We start from the raw sequence: 24,930 nt of genomic DNA, 5'->3' as shown, positions 1-24,930 counted from the left end.
TAAAAAATGAAATACAGAAATAGCTCATCTACATAAGTATTCAACACGTTAGAATCACCTTTGTCAGCGATTATTGCTGAGTCTTTCTGGTTAAGTCTCTGAGAGTTTATGTTATTGTCCTGCTTATAGGTGAATTTGTCTCCCAGTGTCTGTTGGAAAGCAGACTGAACCAGGTTTTCCTTTAGGGTTTTTGCCTGTGCTTAGCTCTACTCAGTTTCTTTTTATCCTAAAAAACTTCCTAGTCCTTGCCGATGACAAGTATACCCATAACATGTGGCCACCACCATGCTTGAAAATATGAAGAGTGGTACTCAGTGATGTGTTGGATTTGCCCCAAATCCAACACAACCTAACGTGAATTTCTTTGCCACTTTACTCAAGTGCTACGTTCTTTTCACTCTGTTATTTAGGTTAATATTGTGGAGTAACTACAATGTTGTTGAGACATCCTCAGTTCCCCCTATCACAGCCAATAAACTCTGTTTTAAAGTCACCATTCCTTCCACTCTGGCAACTGAGTCAAGGACACCAGTATCTTTGAAGTGACTGGATGTATTGATACACCATCCAAAGTGTAATTAATAACTTCACCCTGCTCAAAGGGATATTCAATGCCTGCTCCCCCCACACATCTATGTTTGAAATTTACTGCTCATTACTGATATTTGTATGTGTGGGGTACAGAGATGAGGTAGTCATTCAAAAATCATGTTAAACAGTATTATTGAACACAGAGTGAGTCCATGCAACTTAATATGTGACTTGTTAAGCACATTTTTACTCCTGAACTTCAGGCTTTCCATAACAAAGGGGTTGAAACTTTGATTCAAAACATTTCAGCTTTTCATGTTTAATTAATGTCAAACTTTTCTAAAAACATTATTCCACTTTGACATTATGGGTTATTGTGTGTTGGCATGTGACAAAGCTCAACGTAATCCATTTTAAATTCAGGCTGTAACACAACAAACTGTGGAAAGTCAAGGGGTGTGAATACTTTCTGAAGACACTGTACAGTGTTCTGCACAAGTTTTGTGATTTCAAATGATGACACCCATATTAACCAGGTCACACCTCACCACCCATATTAACCAGGTCACAACTCACCACCCATATTAAATCAGGTCACACCTCACCCCCCCATATTAATAAGGTCACACCTCACCACACTAACACAAATGCAGCAAACATACTGTATCTCAAAGGCCATTAAAAGGACAGTGATCAGTGTTTAGGGGAAATGGGTCGTTTAATACAAACTGTCATGCAACGTTTACTGAACTGAACACACAGTAGCAGCATCAGACAGACACCCAACAAAATAAAAGTCCAGAGCCAGGTTTACAAAATAAGAGTCCTTTAATGGTGGGAGATGAACAGGTCATATGAAGTGCCTCTTAGCAGATTCAAGCTTACAAAATCCCTTCCCCACATGCATACTGGGTATTGTAGTTCCCTGGAACATAGGAGATACAGTGAAGCAGTAAATGGAATGGGGGGGGGGGGGGCACTACAAACATGGCAGACAGTGGACTATGCCCTGACTATTTTACCACCTAAGGGATGTTGGTAGCCATTTAAATAATCCCATGAGTCAGCCTTCTACATGTCGGTCTCCTATGAGAGAGTATGGAACACTGGTCTACCGCCAACTATCTGACATGTTATCATTGAGACAGAATAATGCCTTGGCAAAAAGAGAGGGGTCACTATAAAGCAGGAGGTGGAGGGGTAATGGTCCATGTGAACACACAGACACACACACACACACACACACACACACACACACACACACACACACACACACTCGTTCGCTCAGTCAGTCAGTCACTACCGACAAGTCTCTTATTTTCACACACAACGATGTAGCCATGGCAACGGGTACAAGGGGTGTTGATGGTGTCAGTGTAAAGTTGCATATAGAACAGAACGGTGGGTGGGGGGGGGGGGGTATTTGAGGTGGAAGGGATGGCTTCTAAGGGTAGTAGGGACGACAAGAGGGGGTATTCAGGGGGTGACGGGGGTATTCAGGGGGTTAGAGCTTGTCTCTATCCCGTGCGAAGTATGACGTGAACTCCAGAATCGGTGAACACCGGACCACTCATGTCTCCCACCTTCAGAGCAAAGGACGCATCCTCAAACGGCTTCTGCATCTGACCTGAAACACACACACACTCTTCTATCACAACTAAAACAGAAAATACCTGGAAAACATGACTTTGTGCCAGTCTGTGATTGCATGCTTGTGTGTGTGTGTATAGTATATTTTCCATTTGACCGTGTGTGTGTGTGTGTATAGTATATTTTCCATTTGACTGTGTGTGTGTGTGTGTGTGTATAGTATATTTTCCATTTGACTGTGTGTGTGTGTGTGTATAGTATATTTTCCATTTGACTGTGTGTGTGTGTGTGTGTGTATAGTATATTTTCCATTTGACTGTGTGTGTGTGTGTGTATAGTATACTTTCCATTTGACTGTGTGTGTGTGTGTGTGTGTGTGTGTGTGTGTGTGTGTGTGTGTGTGTGTGTGTGTGTGTGTGTGTGTGTGTGTGTGTATACTTTCCATTTGACTGTGTGTGTGTGTGTGTATAGTATATTTTCCATTTGACCGTGTGTGTGTGTGTGTGTGTAGTATATTTTCCATTTGACCGTGTGTGTGTGTGTGTAGTATATTTTCCATTTGACCGTGTGTGTGTGTGTAGTATATTTTCCATTTGACCGTGTGTGTGTGTGTAGTATATTTTCCATTTGACTGTGTGTGTGTGTGTGTGTGTGTGTGTGTGTGTGTGTGTGTGTGTGTGTGTGTGTGTATAGTATATTTTCCATTTGACCGTGTGTGTGTGTGTGTGTGTGTGTATAGTATATTTTCCATTTGACCATGTGTGTGTGTGTGTGTGTGTGTGTGTGTGTGTGTGTATACTTTCCATTTGACTGTGTGTGTGTGTGTGTATAGTATATTTTCCATTTGACCGTGTGTGTGTGTGTGTAGTATATTTTCCATTTGACCGTGTGTGTGTGTAGTATATTTTCCATTTGACCGTGTGTGTAGTATATTTTCCATTTGACCGTGTGTGTGTGTGTGTGTGTGTGTGTGTGTGTGTGTAGTATATTTTCCATTTGACTGTGTGTGTGTGTGTGTGTGTGTGTGTGTGTGTGTGTGTGTGTGTGTGTGTGTATAGTATATTTTCCATTTGACCGTGTGTGTGTGTTACCTCTGCCGAACAGTCCCAGGTCTCCTCCGTTGCGTGCGGAGCTGCAGTCACTGAACTGAGAGGCCAGAGCCTCAAACTCCTCCTCTCCTGACTGCATCTGCTCTATGTACTCTACAACATGTTAAACACACACACACACACCATGTTATATAACACTTACTCTACAACATGTTAACACACACACACACTGCAACATGTTAATAACACACACAACATGCTAAACTGACACAAACACACCCTACAACATGTTACACACCCTACAACATGGTACACACCCTACAACATGTTACACACCCTACAACATGTTACAAACTGCAACATGTTATTAACACACATACACACACTGCAACATGTTACTAACATACACACACCACACCATCTCTCTCAACACATTAACACACTGATACATGCACATATATATTTAGATGTATATATATTCTTATTCCATTCCTTTATTTAGATGTATATATTCTCATTCCATTCCATTATTTAGATGTATATATTCTTATTCCATTCCTTTATTTAGATTTGTGTGTATTAGGTAGTTGTTGTGGAATTGTTAGATTACTTGTTGGATATTACTGCACTGTCAGAACTAGAAGCACAAGCATTTCACTACACTCACAATAACATATGCTAACCATGTGTATGTGACCAATAACATCTGCTAACCATGTGTATGTGACCAATAACATCTGCTAACCATGTGTATGTGACCAATAACATCTGCTAACCATGTGTATGTGACCAATAACATCTGCTAACCATGTGACCAATAACATCTGCTAACCATGTGACCAATAACATCTGCTAACCATGTGACCAATAACATCTGCTAACCATGTGACCAATAACATCTGCTAACCATGTGACCAATAACATCTGTTAACCATGTGACCAATAACATCTGCTAACCATGTGTATGTGACCAATAACATCTGCTAACCATGTGTATGTGACCAATAACATCTGCTAACCATGTGACCAATAACATCTGCTAACCATGTGACCAATAACATCTGCTAACCATGTGTATGTGACCAATAACATCTGCTAACCATGTGTATGTGACCAATAACACTCACTTTGTATGAGGTCGAGGGCCTCGTCTTTGGAGCGTGTGATGTTCTCCTCCCTCCAGGAGGACGGGCGACGCGATTGGCTGTGCTTCACCAGGAGGTGGGAACAACGCACCTTGTCTGGCTCGCCACTCCCATCACCTACAATTCAATACAACTTTATTGTCCACTTCCCTCATCAACAATACAACTTAATTGTTCATATGATGCTACAACAAACAAACAGTCTTCTTCTCATCCCCCCCAAACAGCAGCACACTCCACACACAGTAGAGGAGCAGCACATTTCACACACAGTAGAGGAGCAGCACATTTCACACAGTAGAGGAGCAGCACATTTCACACACACACAGTAGAGGAGCAGCACATTTCACACACACACAGTAGAGGAGCAGCACATTTCACACACACACAGTAGAGGAGCAGCACATTTCACACACACACACACACACACACAGTAGAGGAGCAGCACATTTCACACACAGTAGAGGAGCAGCACATTTCACACACAGTAGAGGAGCAGCACATTTCACACAGTAGAGAGGAGCACAGGATCAAACCATAGTGCAGCGCCCCTGGATGGAGAGCATGTTGTTGGGTTAAGGGCCAGCATGCTGCTGGGTTAAGGGCCAGCATGTTGTTGGGTTAAGGGCCAGCATGCTGCTGGGTTAAGGGCCAGCATGCTGCTGGGTTAAGGGCCAGCACCCCTCCAGTTGTCAGATCAACCCCCCCAGGTCAATTTTACAGTGCCCCACCAGGGATTCTAACCGTGACCGTTCAGCTACAGGTCCATCCCCTTAGCTGCTGAGCGACCTACCTGACCCCACCGGACGCTCCCACTGGCTGGCGTTGGTGATGTGGTTAAAGTAGTACACTCTACCTAGGAAAGGGAGGAGGACGGGGGAGGAGGGAGAAAGAGGATGGGGAGGAGGGTGGGAGAAAGAGAGGGGTGTGGGGGAGAAGGGAGGGTGAGAGAGAGAAAGAGGACGGGGGAGGGAGAGAAAGAGGACGGGGGAGGGAGGGGAGGAAGAGGGAGTTGGGGGAGAAGGGAGGGGGCGAGAGAAAGAGGACAGGGGAGGAGGGCGGGAGAGAGGGGGGAGGAAGGGAGAAAGGACGGGGGAGGGAGAGAAAGATGACGGGGAGGAAGGGAATGGAGAGAAAGGATGGGAGGGAGAGGGAAAAAGAGGACAGGAGTAGGGGAAGAGAGAGGAGAGGTATTGGTTTGGGGGATGAGAAAGAGGGAGACGATGCTACAACTAAAGTCTACTGAAGCTTCCTTTCCTTCATGTGCATTAATCTACACAGACAAAACCATTCATCTATCCAGATAAAAACATTTTGCTTTAGTCATGGAATGAACATAACTAATCTCAGTCGTCTTCAGCAACTTATAATGGTATTGTGCTGAAGACGTTGAGAAAATGCATATTTAACTTGTGCACACTGGGCAGGCACCTCCCATCCTAACACAGGTGTCGCAATGGTCCCAAGGCGCGGGACAAAATGACGTCATTGTTATGGGCCTTGTTATTTTCTGCTACCTCGCGAGTTGGGTGTGAAATGAATGAATGGACATTAATGAATAAACTGGCCAACTCCCCATACAATAGTGTATCTTCCAATACATATATCTCTAAGAATTGTTTGATTGCGAAATAAGTTACTGTCCAATGCATAGTAGGTTGAACAGTCGTCAAAACATACATGCGCCGTTGCTAGTTTAGCTAGCTTGCTGGGTTAGTCGTGGGGGTAATGACTGGCTAACTAAACATCACCAGACGACAGCTTTGATACACGCACTAGTCAAACGAATAACCATCAAACACAATTCACAAATAAACATGCGTCACCACCTAACGATGCAACATGATTACAACCAACCTAGCTAAGCTGCTAACGCTAGCATTTGGGTTCGTTCGGCCGGTACAATGGTTTGCTATGCAAGTGGTTTGTGCACCAGCGACAAATAGTTCGGGACTCGGATGATATAGCTAGTTATCGCTCTCTACCTACTCGAACTGCGGCTCATCCGCTTTTCCCACCCGGACGGCAGCTTCTCGTCCTCGGCGTCTGCCATTTTCCCTGCTTGCTTTCAAAACTGTGCAAGTCACTCCTCTTTTCCTCTTGTGGCTCGTAGAATGTGGCTAGGAGGAGACGTCTGCTGGTGATTTTGTTGTTGCACCTTCCATCCGCCAGGTGTCAAAGAGCCATGTTTAGAATGTTCTTCACTTTTCTGGAAGATTTGATTTTACCTATGTGTTTTTTTGTTGCTGTTGCATTAGAACTATTTCTCATGATAAACTACATTGGCTTAATCGAATGTTATGTTGATGTCATTTCGGCGGTTTATTCAGTTGATCTACCGTAAAATAGCCTTATAGACTGACGTGACCGCATTTGTTATTTCATTGCAACTATTCGCAGCACTTCTGGTCGATTTACGGCATAGATGAATATTGCAGTACCCGCCTTCTCTGGACATGTTACCGTAAGAGAGGCCTTGAAGTAGCTATGTCAATCATCCGTTTGAATGTTTCATTGGTGCGTTTTCTCGTTGTACACAAAGCGGAACGCTTTACGACTACGCAGGCTGAAGCGATTCTGATTTTCGCTAACATTTTGGGAACGAATAGCGAGTAATAAGGTAATATCTGTAGTTATACGATATTTTATCAATGGTATAGACCAATAACCATGTGAGGAAACTTCGATATCTAAGACGTAATGCTTTATTTTTTTGTTGGAAATCTTCAGTGGTTGTTGATGAAGCGCTAACGAGCTCTGCTAACATTAGCCAACTCCATATGACAACGTTTATTGTCCTAGCTATTATGTTAGCTGCTCAGTAACATTATATTAATGTAGTTGGAATGACAAGCAGCTGGAACATCATCCTTGTATTGTAATCATCACTGTTGTGTAACCAACTAACGTTCGCTAGTTAGCTCAACTGTGTGCTGGTTCACGCCACTTCGATACGAAGTGATTTTCGTAGCAGGTTAGGGGAGCATTTTCGCTAACCCGTCTTAACCTCAGTCTCCTAACCGACTACGTTAATTATCCTAACCCGCTTTAAGTTCTGACCTGCTACGAAAAAGTCACTTCCGTATCGAAGTTGCTTGAAAATAGTGTATATCATATGCTCACCGTGTCGTACTGTACCACTGCCTCAATCAACTCTCCCCGTCTCTCTCTCTCTCTGCGGATCAGGATGATTGAGGTGGTTTGCAACGACCGGCTGGGCAAGAAGGTCCGGGTGAAGTGCAAGTATCCTTTTACAAAGCTGACCACCATGCAAGTTCAATAGCTAGTCTTACAGCACAGACTAGCCTACGCCAGTCATAGACGCCAACTGATTTAGCGCCTATTGGCGATAGTAACGTACAGTTACAATAGTATGTGAATACCCCTTCAAATGAGTGGATTCGGCTATTTCAGCCACACCCGTTGCTGACAGGTGTATAAAATCGAGCACACAGCCATACAATTTCCATAGACAAACATTGGCAGTAGAATGACCTTACTGAAGAGCTCAGTGACTTTCAACATGGCACTGTCATAGGATGCCACCTTTCCAACAAGTAAGTTAGTCAAATTTCTGCCCTAGTCAACTGAAAGTGCTGTTATTGTGAAGTGGAAACGTCTATGAGCAACAACGGCTCAGCCGCGAAGTGGTAAGCCACACAAGCTCACAGAAAGGGACTGCTGCAGTGTGTAAAAATTGTCTGTCCTCGGTTGCAACACTCACAACGAGTTCCAAACTGCCTCGAGAAGCAACGTCAGCACAAGAACTGTTCGTCAGGAGCTTCATGAAATGGGTTGCCATAGCCGAGCAGCCGCACACAAGCCTAAGATTCCCATGCGCAATGCCAAGCGTCGGCTGGAGTGGTGTAAAGCTCGCCGCCATTGGACCCGGAGCAGTGGAAATGCATTTTCTGGCAGTCCGACCGACGAATCTGGGTTTTGGTGCATAGTGCCAACTGTAAAGTGGAGGAGTAATAATAGTCTGTGGCTGTTCATAGTTCGGGTTAGGCCCCTTAGTTCCAGTGAAGGGAAATCTTAACGCTACAACACACAATGAAATTCTAGACGATTCTGTGCTTCCAACTTTGTCTCAACAGTTTTGGTAAGGCCCTCTCCTGTTTCAGCATGACAATGCCCCCGTGCACAATGAGGTCCATTCAGAAATTGTTTGTTGAGATCGTGTTGGAAGAACTTGACTGGCCTGCACAGAGCCCTAACCTCAACCCCCATCGAACACCTGTGGGATTAATTGGAACGCCGACTGCGTGCCAAGTCTAATTGCCCAACATCAGTGCCTGACCTCACTAATGCTCTTGTGGCTGAATGGAAGAAAGTCCCCACAGCAATGTTGTAACATCTGGTGGAAAGATTTCCCAGAAGAGTGGAGGCAGTCATAGCAGCAAAAGGGGACCAACTCCATATTAATGCCCATGATTTTGGAATGAGATGTTCGACGAGAAAAGTCCACATACTTTTCTTTTTATCCCAGACGCTCGTTCTGAACGTTAAAACGCATCGTTGCGATATGGTTTTGGAAACATAAGGAAACGTATCTTTCATATCAGCAAGAAATCATTTTCCAAAAACTAAAGGTTAAATTACTACAGACCTTTTTCGAGGGTTAGGGTTATATAGATGTCTGTAGATACTGAACCTTCAGAGGTTGCAGCCATAGACCCACCACACCAACATGTCGTTATAGCTGTCATCAGTGTTACAGCCTTAATAACCCTTTCCAGCTCAGAAGACACTATAGGAGACCTGAAGAAGCTCATCGCTGCCCAGACAGGCACACGGTGGGACAAGATCGTACTCAAGAAATGGTGAGAAAGAAATGAACAGTCCCTAGCCTACGAACCGGTGACGAGTCACTTCCTTAGCCTACGAACCGGTGACGAGTCACTTCCCTAGCCTACAGACTTTTATTCACAAATTATTTATTTATTTAACTAGACAAGTCAGTTAAGAACAAATTCTTATTTATAATGATGGCCTACTGCGGCCAAACCCGGACGACACTGGGCCAATAGTGCGCCACCCTATGTGACTCCCAGTCACGGCCAGTTGTGATTCAGCCTGGAATCGAACCAGGGTCTGTAGTGACGCCTCTAGCACTGAGATGCAGTGTCTTAGTTCTTTACTTATCTATTGTTCACCTAATACCTTTTTTTGTTGTTGTTTTTTTATTTGAAAATTGCACTGTTGGTTAGAGCCTGTAAGTAAGTATTTCACTGTTGGTTAGAGCCTGTAAGTAAGTATTTCACTGTTGGTTAGAGCCTGTAAGTAAGTATTTCACTGTTGTATTCAGCACACGTGAATAACTTTGATTTCATTTAGACCGCTGCGTCACTCGGAAACTTGTTAGTTGTGGCATATTTGGAACCAGTGACGAGTCACTTCCCTTCTCTTCCTCATGGGTTATTCAGACTGTTCTCTGTGTAGACTGCATTTGTATCCAGGGTAACGTTTTAGAATATTAAGGTAGAAATGTATTGTGCAGAACTAACAAGCCTCTGTGACATGTAGAATAAGGAATCATGTCATTTCTATCTGAAACGTTCAGGAAAGAACCTGGTCTAGGCTGTGTTGTTCCTCTGTGACTTACTTCCTGTTTTCTCCTCGCAGGTACACCATATTCAAGGACCACGTGTCTCTGGGAGACTGTATCCTTTTTGAGCCCTCAGAAGTGCAGTTTCACTGTTTGACAACAGGACGTGAGTCTCGTCCTGGAGACACAACTGGGCCATTTCCGCTTAGAGCAGCTGCAAAGTCAAACGTGGCTATGTTGTTTTCATGCATTTTTACAATAATGTGCTTTTTGGTGTTTAAATTAGGTTAGGCATTTGGTTTAAAATCAGATTTAATGACTTTGTCTGTGCCAGCTAGTGACCACTGCAGAGCTGCCTCCAGAACAAGATTCATGATGAAGAACGCTAAAACAGCTGTTTAACCGAGAGGAAATAGAAAACTATTGAGCCCTTTAGAACAGTTTCACTCTGACCAGGGAGGAATCTGTAAACTGGGCGATACTGAGCCAACATGTCTGCTTTCCTTCCAGGTTTTGCTACTGTTAGATATAGTAAGGAGAGAGAGAAACATACAGCAACATTTGAATGTCTCCTCACTTTATCTGATGGTTATTGTCGGAGTAGGTTTCTAAATGTACGTTTTTGTTATTGAGAAATGCTATTGGTGAAGTATTGCCTTGAAAGTGAGGAGTTTCCTGGTTTAGTTCATTATATTGAGGGAAACCCAGGGAAATGATTTGGTTGTGCAACTCGAGACATTTGACACACACACACACACACACACGGTACATCTGGCATGTGGATGGTGTTTGTGTGGGACTACTGATCTCACCACCACCACCACTGTTGTCCTCCTTAAGTCACCTGTCTGCAGATGAGATCCATGATGGGCAGAACCTGGAGCTGTACTACCAGTAGAAGGCTGAGGACACACACACACACACAATTCTATTTAATAACAAGGCGTGAGTTTGTTGATCATTGGATCAGGGTTTGCGGCAGACATTGTTGATGTTCTAGTGATGAAATGTTTTGATATTGTTTGGAAATAAAAGCAAATATTTATATTAGCTTAATTTGTCTCCATCTCTATCTGGCCTGATTATCTGGAAGTGTGCCACATGGTACCCTATTCCCTTTATAGTGCACTGCTATAGACCAGACTCTGTTCTGTTTAGGTAAGAGGTTCCCTATATAGTGCACTATTATAGACCAGACTGTTCTGTTTAGGTAAGAGGTTCCTTATATAGTGTACTACTATAGACCAGACTCTGTTCTGTTTAGGTAAGAGGTTCCCTATATAGTGCACTATTATAGACCAGACTCTGTTCTGTCTAGGTATGAGGTTCCTTATATAGTGTACTACTATAGACCAGACCCTGTTCTGTTGCCATTTGGGACAGATCCTCTGAATATTAGACAATATTAACTGCGACGATATTAAAGGTAGACTCAGCGATGTGGCGTAGATTCACAAAGTAAACTGCATAGTGGGTCAATTTCCGCATCAACTAAAAGCGTTGAAGCGCGAGGCTCAACTTCTCTGCTGTTTTGATCCCGTGTCTCCCGCGTTGTAACCGTGGAGAGACCGTTGTTCTGTGTGATTGTCTGAGAGAGAATATTTCCATCTCGATCGTCTCCGCTGCGGTGCTGCTCATGGCAACGTCATATCAGAGTAGGTTTAAATACTGAACACGCCGATTGGCACGTGTGGTTTTTTTCTGTTGCTCATTTGAAAAACGAGATTCAGTCTTGGAGGTGTTTCCTGACCGATTCCGCGTTTGGTTTTAATGTTTGTCCCCCATGAGACACTGTACACACGGAAGCCTATTTCACTTCCTCAGAATTAATTGAAGACAACTCAAAAAATATGTATTTTGTTAATTTTTGCTGGGGATGTTTTAGTTGCACAATTTTGCATGAAGGTGTTTGGTGCAGTATTTCTTATCAAACAACAAATTGCGACGTGTTGTCTTAAGTAAACAAAGTCGGGCTGCTGGGCAGGTCTATCTGCTATTGGATAGAGAGCAATCACCGCAGCGGTTCACCCCATTTTAGTGGGCAAACGGGACATTGTCCAATCAAAACCCAACCTTCATTTACCAATTGTGACACTCCGTCTTAGACAAGACTGACTTTATGACCAAAATGATCCTATGTACGCTTTGTAGTCCATTTTGACACTAGAATAACTGAATCATATCTGTTTTCAAAGGGATTTGTTGCTTTTGAAAGGCATTCGCTCTTTGTATATAGTTAATGTTAACATGACAGAGACAGACCACGTGGTAAGTCAGAGGTTTTATTCACAGCAGAAACATTGAATCAGTGCATTGAGTTCTACACATAGGAGGAAGCCAGGGGTCCCTCGACGTTAACATGTCTGAAGGGGCTGTATCCGTGTGTAGTGGGGGTCATAGAGATGGAAAGAGGCCGCATCATTGTATCCGTCCCACTACGGCGTCTGTGACATCATGGGCAGTGCCATTGAGGCCATTTTGAAGTAGTCCATTTTCTTCTTCACGATTGGCTGATACCTCCTGATGACCCGGGTTGCACATGACTCCCAACAAGGTCACCAGGAAGGATCAGCCAATGAAGTTGGAAGTTCCAGCCAGTTGACTACATTAAAATGGTGGAAGCCCTCAATGGTGTTGCCCCATGCTAATACAACCTTTTGGCCACTAGAGGCCTCTATCATTCTCTATGGTAGTGGTAAAGCTTCCACCATATTGCCTCTATCTTGCAGATCTAGGCAAACATTTAACGCCTCCATGCAGTCTTTTACATTGTTATTTTAAATCATCACTGGATGTCTAATACATCACTGTGTTTATTTCATGAAAATAACTTCAAATACATTTTTTCTCATTTATTTCCCTGAGCCTCCTTTTGCCATTGGAATGCTCAGTCTGATCGTGTCGGCGTGTTGATAGAAATTGTAATATATTTACATACACAGCCCTGATTGGCGGATAGGATTGTCTAGACTCTAGGGCAGGGATGGGCAGCTCCAGTCCTCAGGGGCCTGATTGGTGTTACACTTCAGCCCCAGCTAATACACCTGACTCCAGTAATGATCTTCAGTTCAGAATACAGTCAGTTTAATCAGCTGTGTTTGCTAGGGAAAAGTGGGGCTGGAGTTGCCCATCCCTGCACTACAGCCTACCCTGCTTACCCCTTAAAAGTAGGGGGATACATATGCAAATAAAAGATGACTGGTCATTGGTCAGAAAAATCGGATCAGATTGTGATGTCATGCTGTGGGCCAAAATCTCCATCCCACCTGAACAGGCTGAAGCATTGTTTTTCAAAAACCTACAAGGACATTATAATATTTTTTCACAATTTCAGAGTGTTATTTCGAACTCATAGTGTGAAAATAATGTTGAAAAAACAAACAGTAAATCACATTTTTGACTGCACTGGTTAGGGCCAAGGGAAGGGGTAGGGATTGAATTGGGACACATTGTCTCTTTCACACACAGGTGAAGGTGTGACAGTGAGGCGACATCAGCAATAGTCACACAGGTGGAGATGTGAGGCAACATCAGCAGTAGTCAGAGTAATCCTCTTCTACATAGTTAGCTGGGAACAGACCAACCTACAGACAGAGAGAGGAGTGTGTGTGAGAGACCTTCAACAATTTGTGTGTTGGAAAAGCATTCCAGGTGAAGCTGGTTGAGAGAATGCCAAGATTGTGCAAAGCTGTCATCAAGGCAAAGGGTAACTACTTTGAAGAATCAAAAAAATATTTTGATTTGTTTAAGACTTTTTTGGTTACTACATGATTCCATATGTGTTATTTCATAGTTTTGATGTCTTCACTATTATTCTACAATGTAGAAAATAGTAAAAATAAAGAAAAACCCTTGAACGATACATGTTGACAGGTGTATGTGTGATGATCCTACTGCATGTGCTGCATGTGAATGTGTTGATTGTGTGTGTGTACTGTGTGTGTACTGTGTGTGTGACGGTGTGTGTGACGGTGTGTGTTGGTCCTCACCCGTCCATAGACCTCTCCTTTCCACCATCCATTGTGAGCCTTCTTAGACAGGACCTTGACTGTGTCTCCTTCTCTCAGAGACAGCTCTGTACGGTCTCTGGCTGAGAAGTCATACCTGGCCCTAGCAGTGCCGAACGAACGCATACTTCCACCTACAGGAGAGGGAGAGAGGTGAGCGTGGGTGTGTGTGTGCGTTGAAACATACAGTATTTGAGAGTACTTATATTTGAGGTTATGGAAGGAAATAAGTTGAGGTTTGTAGGAAGTCTTGAGAGTGTGTGTGTGTGTATACCTGGGGAGGGTGTGTTGAAGGGTGTGTCACTCTGTTCAGGCTGGTTGAAGGGGGTCTGGAGGGTGGTGTGTGTGTGTGTACCTGGGGAGGGTGTGTTGAAGGGTGTGTCACTCTGTTCAGGCTGGTTGAAGGGGGTCTGGAGGGTGGTGTGTGTTTGTGTACCTGGGGAGGGTGTGTTGAAGGGTGTGTCACTCTGTTCAGGCTGGTTGAAGGGGGTCTGGAGGGTGGTGTGTGTTTGTGTACCTGGGGAGGGTGTGTTGAAGGGTGTGTCACTCTGTTCAGGCTGGTTGAAGGGGGTCTGGAGGGTGGTGTCCACATCTTTAAAATACTCCTTTAGTGAATGTTGCTGGTAGAACTCAACCAACTCCTAACAGAGAGATAGGGGGAGGGGAGAGAGAGAGGGGGAGATGGGGCAGAAAGAGAGGGGGAGATGAGGGGAGGGGAGAGGAGAGAGAGAGGTGAAGGTCCAAAGTGCTTTACAAAAAAGAAAAGTCAAACATGTTGTTTATATTTACAAAAGAAGAAGAAAAAGGGATGAGAGGGAGAGAGATGAGGAGGGTAGACAGAGATGGGAGGAAGAGGGAGAGAGATGAGGAGGGTAGACAGAGATGGGAGGAAGAGGGAGAGAGATGAGGAGGGTAGACAGAGATGGGAGGAAGAGGGAGAGAGATGAGGAGGGTAGACAGAGATGGGAGGAAGAGGGAGAAAGATGAGGAGGGTAGACAGAGATGGGAGGAAGAGGGAGAGAGATGAGGAGGGTAGACAGAGATGGGAGGAAGAGGGAGAGAGATGAGGAGGGTAGACAGAGATGGGAGGAAGAGGGAGAGAGATGAGGAGGGTAGACAGAGAGATGGGAGGAAGAGGGAGAGAGATGAGGAGGGTAGACAGAGATGGGAGGAAGAGGGAGAGAGATGAGGAGGGTAGACAGAGAGATGGGAGGAAGAGGGAGAAAGATGAGGAGGGTAGACAGAGATGGGAGGAAGAGGGAGAGAGATGAGGAGGGTAGACAGAGATGGGAGGAAGAGGGAGAGAGAGGAGGAGGGTAGACAGAGATGGGAGGAAGAGGGAGAGAGATGAGGAGGGTAGACAGAGAGATGGGAGGAAGAGGGAGAGAGATGAGGAGGGTAGACAGAGATGGGAGGAAGAGGGAGAGAGATGAGGAGGGTAGACAGAGAGATGGGAGGAAGAGGGAGAGAGATGAGGAGGGTAGACAGAGATGGGAGGAAGAGGGAGAGAGATGAGGAGGGTAGACAGAGATGGGAGGAAGAGGGAGAGAGATGAGGAGGGTAGACAGAGAGATGGGAGGAAGAGGGAGAAAGATGAGGAGGGTAGACAGAGATGGGAGGAAGAGGGAGAGAGATGAGGAGGGTAGACAGAGAGATGGGAGGAAGAGGGAGAGAGATGAGGAGGGTAGACAGAGAGATGGGAGGAAGAGGGAGAGAGATGAGGAGGGTAGACAGAGATGGGAGGAAGAGGGAGAGAGATGAGGAGGGTAGACAGAGAGATGGGAGGAAGAGGGAGAAAGATGAGGAGGGTAGACAGAGATGGGAGGAAGAGGGAGAGAGATGAGGAGGGTAGACAGAGAGATAAGAGGGAGAGAGATGAGGAGGATAGACAGAGATGGGAGGAAGAGGGAGAGAGATGAGGAGGGTAGACAGAGATGGGAGGAAGAGGGAGAGAGAGGAGGAGGGTAGACAGAGATGGGAGGAAGAGGGAGAGAGATGAGGAGGGTAGACCGAGAGATGGGAGGAAGAGAGAGAGAGATGAGGAGGGTAGACAGAGATGGGAGGAAGAGGGAGAGAGATGAGGAGGGTAGACAGAGATGGGAGGAAGAGGGAGAGAGATGAGGAGGGTAGACAGAGATGGGAGGAAGAGGGAGAGAGATGAGGAGGGTAGACAGAGAGATGGGAGGAAGAGGGAGAGAGATGAGGAGGATAGACAGAGATGGGAGGAAGAGGGAGAGAGATGAGGAGGGTAGACAGAGATGGGAGGAAGAGGGAGAGAGATGAGGAGGGTAGACAGAGAGATGGGAGGAAGAGGGAGAAAGATGAGGAGGGTAGACAGAGATGGGAGGAAGAGGGAGAGAGATGAGGAGGGTAGACAGAGAGATGGGAGGAAGAGGGAGAGAGATGAGGAGGGTAGACAGAGATGGGAGGAAGAGGGAGAGAGATGAGGAGGGTAGACAGAGATGGGAGGAAGAGGGAGAGAGATGAGGAGGGTAGACAGAGATGGGAGGAAGAGGGAGAGAGATGAGGAGGGTAGACAGAGAGATGGGAGAAAGATGAGGAGGGTAGGGAGAGAAGGGGAATGACGTACGATTAATCCTTTGAATGCTTTCTTCTCGTTGATGCGGTAGAGGCCTTCTGTTGACGTGATCTTGATGTGTCTGATGTCCATGTTAAACCTGGAGGAGACAGAGTGAATGAGAATCAGTATGTGTGTGAGAGAGAGAGTAAGAATATGTGTGTGAAAGAGGAAGATTGCCAGTTGTCAGACAGCGCCTTTCTGATTGGCCAGTAAGGAGGCGGGCTCACTTGAGGCTGATTGCGAACTCTCCTCCGTCTTTCTGGCGGACCAGAAACGTTCCGTCAGACCGTGAAATCAGGAGGTTCTTCGCCGCTGACCGGTCCATGTTCCCCGCAAACCTAGAACCCAAATCACTTAAATGACCAAACCTAGAACCCATTGCAGTTACGATAGAACAGTACAAAACCTTTACCATGATTGCTATCAATAACTATTTTCAAACACAGAACTCTTCCAAACCTAGAACCCTGCAGTGATACCACACTCTTAGAAAAAATGTGATATCTAGAACCTAAAAGGGTTCTTCGGCTGTCCCCATAGGCGAAACCTTTGAAGAATCCTTTTGGTTCCGGGTAGAACCCTTTCCACAGATGGAAAGGGTTCGACCTGGAACCAAAAAGGGTTCTCCTATGGGGACAGCAGGAGAACCCTTTTGGAACCCCTTTTTCTAAGATTGCAGGTAGTACATATCTAGAACATTGGTATGAGTGATACCAGGTGGTACATATCTAGAACATCGGTATGAGTGATACCAGGTGGTGCATATCTAGAACATCGGTATGAGTGATACCAGGTGGTACATATCTAGAACATTGGTATGAGTGATACCAGGTGGTACACATCTAGAACATCGGTATGAGTGATACCAGGTGGTACATATCTAGAACATCGGTATGAGTGATACCAGGTGGTACATATCTAGAACATCGGTATGAGTGATACCAGGTGGTACATATCTAGAACATCGGTATGAGTGTATGAGTATATACCAGGTGGTACATATCTAGAACATCGGTATGAGTGATACCAGGTGGTGCATATCTAGAACATCGGTATGAGTGATACCAGGTGGTACATATCTAGAACATCGGTATGAGTGATACCAGGTGGTACATATCTAGAACATCGGTATGAGTGATACCAGGTGGTACATATCTAGAACATCGGTATGAGTGATACCAGGTGGTGCATATCTAGAACATCGGTATGAGTGATACCAGGTGGTACATATCTAGAACATCGGTATGAGTGATACCAGGTGGTGCATATCTAGAACATCGGTATAAGTGATACCAGGTGTAAATAGAATGGTATCATTACTCACCATAGGAAGTCGGATAGGTCAGGAGTTGGTCTCTGGGGAGAGAGGTCAGACAGTTTTGAGAACACAACCCATGCTTCCTGAAGCTCTTAATAAAACATGTTGGTATTTCTATCAATACCAGACACGGTGTAACCTAAACCTATAACATGGCATGTGTAATCAACAACATGTATGCTACATACACAGTGAAATATTTCCACTGGTGATGATCTAACCCATGTGTAACCAAGATGCCTATAACCCACGATCAGATTGAATCCCGGATTTACTCCTAGATCACTGTTTAAAGTCAGTGGTACTCACAGAGATGAAGGGCTGGACCTTACTGCAGGGGAACCAACCCATCTGACCAATCGTCACGTTTTTGCCCTGAGTGACACACACAGCAGACCAATCAGACGACTAGAACAACACGGTGTCTAACAGTGCTTCCTGTAGCACATTATTGTACAGAAATTATTTACTACAAAGTACATGTTACAATGGTATTACTCATTAATACGCTAGGAATTACTGACAGGAATAATAGGCCTTGTTAGCAGGTTGTATTAAATAAAGGAGAGAGAGATGCCAGAGAGAGAGATACCAGAGAGAGAGCGATGCCAAAGAGAGAGCGATGCCAGAAAGAGAGCGATGCCAAAGAGAGAGCGATGCCAGAGAGAGAACGCGATGCCAGAGAGAGAGCGAGAAAGCGATGCCAGAGAGAGAGCAATGCCAGAGAGCGATGCCAGAGAGAGAGCGATGCCAGAGAGAGAGCGAACGCGATGCCAGAGAGAGAGTGAGAAAGCGATGCCAGAGAGAGAGTGAGAAAGCGATGCCAGAGAGAGAGATGCCAGAGAGAGAGCGATGCCAGAGAGAGAGATGCCAGAGAGAGAGCGATGCCAGAGAGAGAGAGATGCCAGAGAGAGAGAGAAAGCGATGCCAGAGAGAGAGAGATGCCAGAGAGAGAGAGAGATACCAGAGATGCCAGAACTGGACAAGAACCTGACGCTCAGCACACAGGGGGACAAACACCTACCCGGAGGTGACAGCCTTCCCTCCCCCATATGCCCCCCTAGACACAACTACGACAACATAACCAACAAAAACAGGTCACAACTGCAGCTCTGTCGGACGCTGGGTATGTACATAGTCAATGGTAGGCTTCGAGGGGACGCTGGGTATGTACATAGTAAATGGTAGGCTTCGAAGGGACGCTGGGTATGTACATAGTAAATGGTAGGCTTCGAGGGGACGCTGGGTATGTACATAGTAAATGGTAGGCTTCGAGGGGACGCTGGGTATGTACATAGTAAATGGTAGGCTTCGAGGGGACGCTGGGTATGTACATAGTAAATGGTAGGCTTCGAGGGGACGCTGGGTATGTACATAGTAAATGGTAGGCTTCGAGGGGACGCTGGGTATGTACATAGTAAATGGTAGGCTTCGAGGGGACGCTGGGTATGTACATAGTAAATGGTAGGCTTCGAGGGGACGCTGGGTATGTACATAGTAAATGGTAGGCTTCGAGGGGACGCTGGGTATGTACATAGTAAATGGTAGGCTTCGAGGCGACGCTGGGTATGTACATAGTAAATGGTAGGCTTCGGGGGACGCTGGGTATGTACATAGTAAATGGTAGGCTTCGAGGGGACGCTGGGTATGTACATAGTAAATGGTAGGCTTCGAGGGGACGCTGGGTATGTACATAGTAAATGGTAGGCTTCGGGGGACGCTGGGTATGTACATAGTAAATGGTAGGCTTCGAGGGGACGCTGGGTATGTACATAGTAAATGGTAGGCTTCGAGGGGACGCTGGGTATGTACATAGTAAATGGTAGGCTTCGAGGGGACGCCTACGGTAAGGAGGACACCTACAGCTCATCCCTTGGCAGTAGTACTGTAGATGACTTCATCACTGATATTCACAGTCAGCCCACTGACACCCCTATTAGATCACAGCAAAATCACAATATACTCGGACAGAGTAATACTCAACCATGAGGCATCAAAGCCGAAGGAACTGAGTAATATTAAGAAATGCTATAGATGGAAGTAAAGTAGTGTAGAAACCTACCAACAAAACAACTGGGCAACAACAAATTCAATCCCTTCTAGACAACTTCCTGACATAACGTTCCACTGTAATAGTGAAGGTATAAACATGGCAGTAGAAAGCCTTAACAGTATATTTGACCTTTCAGCTTCCCTATCAGATCTAAACATGGCAGTAGAAAGCCTAAACAGTATATTTGACCTCTCAGCTTCCCTATCAGATCTAAACATGGCAGTAGAAAGCCTAAACAGTATATTTGACCTCTCAGCTTCCCTATCAGATCTAAACATGGCAGTAGAAAGCCTAAACAGTATATTTGACCTCTCAGCTTCCCTATCAGATCTAAACATGGCAGTAGAAAGCCTAAACAGTATATTTGACCTCTCAGCTTCCCTATCAGATCTAAACATGGCAGTAGAAAGCCTAAACAGTATATTTGACCTATCAGATCTAAACATGTCAAGCAGACAACCTAAGAAAATTAACAACAAGGACAAATGGTTTGATGAAGAATGTAAAAACCTTAGAAAGAAATTGAGAAACCTGTCTAACCAAAAACATAGAGACCCAGAAAACCTGAGTCTACACCTTCACTGTGGTGAATCACTAAACAATACAGACATACACTACAGAAAAGGAAGGAACAGCACCTCAGAAATCAGCTCAATGTAATTGAAGAATCCATAGAATTTAACCACTTCTGGGAAAATTGATGAGTTTTCTATCCAAAATGGAGATGTATGGATAAACTTCTCCAAACAGCAAAAACATATACTTGATCAATTATAAATCTTAGTATCAACTATTAAAGTCTACCAGAACCCACTGGATTCTCCAATTACCTTGAATGAGCTACAGGACAAAATAAAACTCTCCAACCCAAAAAGGCCTGTGGTGTTGATGGTATCCTATATGAAATGATCAAATATACAGACCACAAATTCCAATTGGCTATACTAAAACTCTTTCACATCATCCTCAGCTCTGGCATCTTCCCCAATATTTGGAACCAAGGACTGATCACCCCAATCCACAAAAGTGGAGACACATTTGCATATGACATAACATTTCACAAATAACAAGTCTGCAATAAAATTGTCAGAAAAACACACAAATGTATTTCCACAAGGCTTTGTAGTGAGACAGGGATGCAGCTTGATCTACATCAACAGAATGTTGACGTATATGTTGATGACAACCACCCAGCCCATCTATCTACCTACCTCATCCCCATACTGTATTTATTTATTTATCTTGCTCCTTTGCACCCCAGTATCTCTACTTGCACATTCATCTTCTGCACATCTACCATTCCAGTGTTTAATTGCTATATTGTAATTACTTCGCCACCATGGACTATTTATTGCCTTAACTTAACTCATTTGCACTCACTGTATACAGACTTTTTGTTTTCTTTTGTTCTACTATATTATTGACTGTATGTTTTGTTTGTTTCATGTGTAACTCTGTGTTGTTGTATGTGTCAAATTGCTACACTTTATCTTGGCCAGGTCGCAGTTGTAAATGAGAACTTGTTCTCAACTAGCCTACCTGGTTAAATAAAGGTGAAATAAAAATAAAATAAAACATGGCCAGGGCTCTAGAACAGTCTACAGCACCCGGCATCACAAATGTCTACTGTTTACTGATGATCTGGTTCTTCTGTCCCCAACCAAGGAGGGCCTACAGCAGCACCTGGATCTTCTGCTCAGGTTCTGTCAGACCTGGGCCCTGACACTAAATCTCAGTAAGACAAAAATAATGCTGTTCCAAAAAAGGTCCAGTTGCCAGGACCACAAATATAAATTCCATCTAGACACCGCTGCCCTAGAGCACAAAAAAACCGATACATACCTCGGCCTAAACATCAGCACCACAGGTAACTTCCACAAAGCTGTGAACGAGCCGAGAGACAAGAAGGGCCTTCTATGCCATCAAAAGGAACATAAAATTTGACATCCCAATTAGGATCCGGCTAAATACTTGAATCAGTTATAGAACCGTTTGCCCTTTATGGTTGTGAGATCTCACCATATTGAGACTCTGCATGCAGTTTCTGCAAAAACATCCTCTGTGTACAACGTATAACACCAAATAATGCATGACTATACCCGCTAATTATCAAAATCCAGACAAGAGCTGTTAAATTCTACAACCAGAACAGCAACACAATTAGACCCAACCAAATCATGAGAAAACAGAAAGATAATTACTAGACACATTGGAAAGAATTTACCCAAAAACAGAGCTGACAAATGTATGACCATTTTAGAGACACATATTTCCCTCAGATTACACAGACCCATAAAGAATCCGAAAACAAATCTAATTCTGATAAAATCCCATATCTATTGGGTGAAATACCACAGGGTGGCATCACAGCAGCAAGATGTGTGACCTGTTGCCAAAAGAAAAGGGCAACCAGTGAAGAACAAACACTCTTGTAATACCCATGCCAATAAAACCCCTTAGAAAGAAAGAGAAAGAGAGAGAGACGTTATCTCCACCCTCCCACACACTCACACTACAGGAAGCATGCTCTGCCTGCACTGTGTGTGTGTGCATGTGTGAGTGTTTCACCTCCCACCACGTTAGGTCGGCCTCGGCTCTTGTCAGTTCGATGACATCACCCATGGAGAGGTGCAGTGGTTGGCCGAACGCTACAGGGGGCGGAGGCAAACCATAGTACTCCTGACACACCTCCATTTTAGGAAGGCCTGAGAGAGAGAGAGAGAGAGAGAGAGAGAGAGAGAGAAAGAGAATTTGTTAAATTCTACAACCACCTAAAAGGAAGCGATTCCCAAACCTTCCATAACAAAGCCATCACCTACAGCGAGATGAACCTGGAGAAGAGTCCCCTAAGCAAGCTGGTCCTGGGGCTCTGTTCACAAACACACCCCACAGAGCCCCAGGACAGCAACACAATTAGACCCAACCAACAAAAAGATAATTACTTGACACATTGGAATGAAATCACCAAAAAAACTGAGCAAACTAGAATGCTATTTGGCCCTAAACAGAGAGTACACAGTGGCAGAATACCTGACCACTGTGACTGACCCAAACTTAAGGAAAGCTTTGACTATGTACAGACTCAGTGAGCATAGCCTTGCTGTTGAGAGAGGCCGTCGTGGCAGACCTGGCTCTCAAGAGAAGACAGGCTATGTGCACACTGCCCACAAAATGAGGTGGAAACTGAGCTGCACTTCATAACCTCCTGCCAAATGTGTGACCATATTAGAGACACATATTTCCTTCAGATTACACAGACCCACAAAGAATTTTAAAAACAAATCCAATTTTGATAAACTCCCATATCTACTGGGTGAAATACCACAGTGGGCCATCACAACAGCAATATGTGTGACCTGTTGCCACAAGACAAGGGCAACCAGTGAAGAACAAACACCATTGTAAATACAACCCATTTTTATGTTTATTTATTTTCCCTTTTGTACTTTAACTATTTGTACATCATTATAACCCTGTACATAGACATGTGAAATGTGTATATTTCTTCGAAACTTGTGAGTGTAATGTTGACTGTTAATTTTTTATTTGTTTATTTCACTTTTGTTTCTTATCTACTTCACTTGCTTTGACAATGTTAATATATGTTTCCCATGCCAATAAAGCCCCTTGATTTGAATTGATTTGAATTGAGTTCAGTTAAAAACGTTCCCATTCTAATCTAATCCCAACTTGATTCAGTTCTATAATGTTACTCTACTTCCGGGATCCTCACCTGGACTGGCTTGTCTGTGAGAAGCTGACTTCTTATTCTGTAGGAACAAAACAGGTCACAGATATACAACTCACTAGAACAGGCTCACAGGTCACAGATATACAACCCTCTAGAACAGACTCACAGGTCACAGATATACAACCCTCTAGAACAGGCTCACAGGTCACAGATATACAACTCACTAGAACAGACCCACAGGTCACAGATATACAACTCACTAGAACAGGCTCACAGATCACAGATATACAACTCACTAGAACAGACCCACAGGTCACAGATATACAACTCACTAGAACAGACTCACATATCACAGATATACAACTCACTAGAACAGGCTCACAGATCACAGATATACAACCCTGTAGAACAGACAGATCACAGATATACAACCCACTAGAACAGATTCCCAGATCACAGATATACAACACTCTAGAACAGACCCACAGGTCACAGATATACAACCCTCTAGAACAGACTCACAGATCACAGATATACAACCCTCTAGAACAGACTCACAGATATACAACCCTCTAGAACAGACTCACAGATCACAGATATACAACCCTCTAGAACAGACTCACAGATATACAACCCTCTAGAACAGACTCACAGATCACAGATATACAACACTCTAGAACAGACCCACAGGTCACAGATACATAACCCCCTAGAACAGACTCACAGATCACAGATAAACCACCCATTAGAACAGACTCACAGATATACAACTAACTAGAAGAGACAACACACTCCAGAGGGGTATACTACAAAGCAGGATCAATGAGTTAGCCAGCTAACTTTGATAAACAACCAGAAATAACTGTAGATGTTCTGGTTCATTAAGAAAGCTTATCAGATGGGAACCTTGGCTGCTGAGTAAAACCCTGTGAATTCAGACAGACAAAGAGGTGTAATGAACTTCCTCATGAATGGATGTGATGTGTTTAGGTGAGCGGACACCTGATCAACCTGCTCTCATACCCTATAGCTCTGGATATTTTTGTGACTCATTTGCATACAGGTCCTGATTGGCCGATGAGGGTCAACCCTGATCAGAACCAGCTGCTGCTCATCTGTTGTTCTTTACAAATGCTGTTTTGAATTCAAATAAAATTGTACTTCCTGTACACACTGAAGAAGGGTGTACGCTATCTCTGATGCAGTAAAACATTGAATAATGAAGCTTAATGAGACATATTATTTAGTAGGAACCCATTACACCTCTTTGTTTGTCACTAAGAAAGCATCACTTAAGTTTGTGTTTTTGGTTGTTGACTCAATTAGACCATGTTTCCCAAGCCCATTGGATTGAGAGAGAGACAGAAGTGAGAGGCAATTCAAGCTGGTCACCAGGACGACGATTAAGGCCCCACCC

At 44.3% G+C, this 24,930-nt stretch overlaps 3 protein-coding genes across 8 annotated transcripts in view; 1 reads left to right on the top strand and 2 right to left on the bottom strand.

Annotated features, from left to right (window-relative positions):
* Positions 1–1,340: 1,340 nt before the first annotated feature.
* On the bottom strand, positions 1,341–6,710 carry LOC115177602 (peptidyl-prolyl cis-trans isomerase NIMA-interacting 1-like). 2 transcript variants are annotated; one of them, XM_029738495.1, is made up of 5 exons: positions 6,305–6,709; positions 5,109–5,171; positions 4,298–4,432; positions 3,213–3,323; positions 1,341–2,158 (listed from the first exon to the last, which is right to left on the bottom strand). In XM_029738495.1, exons 1-5 carry the CDS (start codon positions 6,366–6,368, stop codon positions 2,049–2,051), a joined length of 483 nt encoding a protein of 160 aa, XP_029594355.1. In that variant the 5' UTR covers positions 6,369–6,709; the 3' UTR covers positions 1,341–2,048. The 2 variants fall into 2 exon arrangements, with proteins under 2 accessions (XP_029594355.1, XP_029594356.1); XM_029738496.1 differs by lacking the exon at positions 5,109–5,171 and having other exon boundaries at positions 6,305–6,710.
* A 99-nt stretch (positions 6,711–6,809) lies between these two features.
* Positions 6,810–10,919, top strand: LOC115177603 (ubiquitin-like protein 5). The gene is made up of 5 exons (XM_029738497.1): positions 6,810–6,935; positions 7,502–7,558; positions 9,055–9,138; positions 9,941–9,978; positions 10,718–10,919. The coding sequence occupies exons 2-5, from the start codon at positions 7,503–7,505 to the stop codon at positions 10,759–10,761; spliced, it is 222 nt and encodes a 73-aa protein (XP_029594357.1). The 5' UTR covers positions 6,810–6,935; position 7,502; the 3' UTR covers positions 10,762–10,919.
* Positions 10,920–12,132: 1,213 nt separating this feature from the next.
* The window catches only part of vav1 (vav guanine nucleotide exchange factor 1), a 42,294-nt gene continuing 29,496 nt past the window's right edge, over positions 12,133–24,930 (bottom strand). For 2 of the 5 annotated variants that reach the window (XM_029738484.1, XM_029738485.1), the window contains exons 19-27: positions 23,556–23,592; positions 22,391–22,527; positions 18,079–18,144; positions 17,776–17,807; positions 16,679–16,789; positions 16,461–16,548; positions 14,145–14,511; positions 13,853–14,004; positions 12,133–13,447 (exon numbers count right to left, since the gene is read on the bottom strand). In XM_029738484.1, the coding sequence (XP_029594344.1) occupies positions 13,394–13,447; positions 13,853–14,004; positions 14,145–14,511; positions 16,461–16,548; positions 16,679–16,789; positions 17,776–17,807; positions 18,079–18,144; positions 22,391–22,527; positions 23,556–23,592 (1,044 nt within the window). In that variant the 3' untranslated portion in view covers positions 12,133–13,393. The remainder of the gene's footprint in view (positions 13,448–13,852; positions 14,005–14,144; positions 14,512–16,460; positions 16,549–16,678; positions 16,790–17,775; positions 17,808–18,078; positions 18,145–22,390; positions 22,528–23,555; positions 23,593–24,930) is intronic. The other 3 variants (XM_029738487.1, XM_029738488.1, XM_029738486.1) reach the window with 2 other exon arrangements.

This window comes from Salmo trutta, chromosome 38 (genome assembly GCF_901001165.1).
Source record: "Salmo trutta chromosome 38, fSalTru1.1, whole genome shotgun sequence".
NCBI lineage: Eukaryota > Metazoa > Chordata > Actinopteri > Salmoniformes > Salmonidae > Salmo > Salmo trutta.
This window is presented reverse-complemented; position numbering and strand designations above follow the sequence as displayed.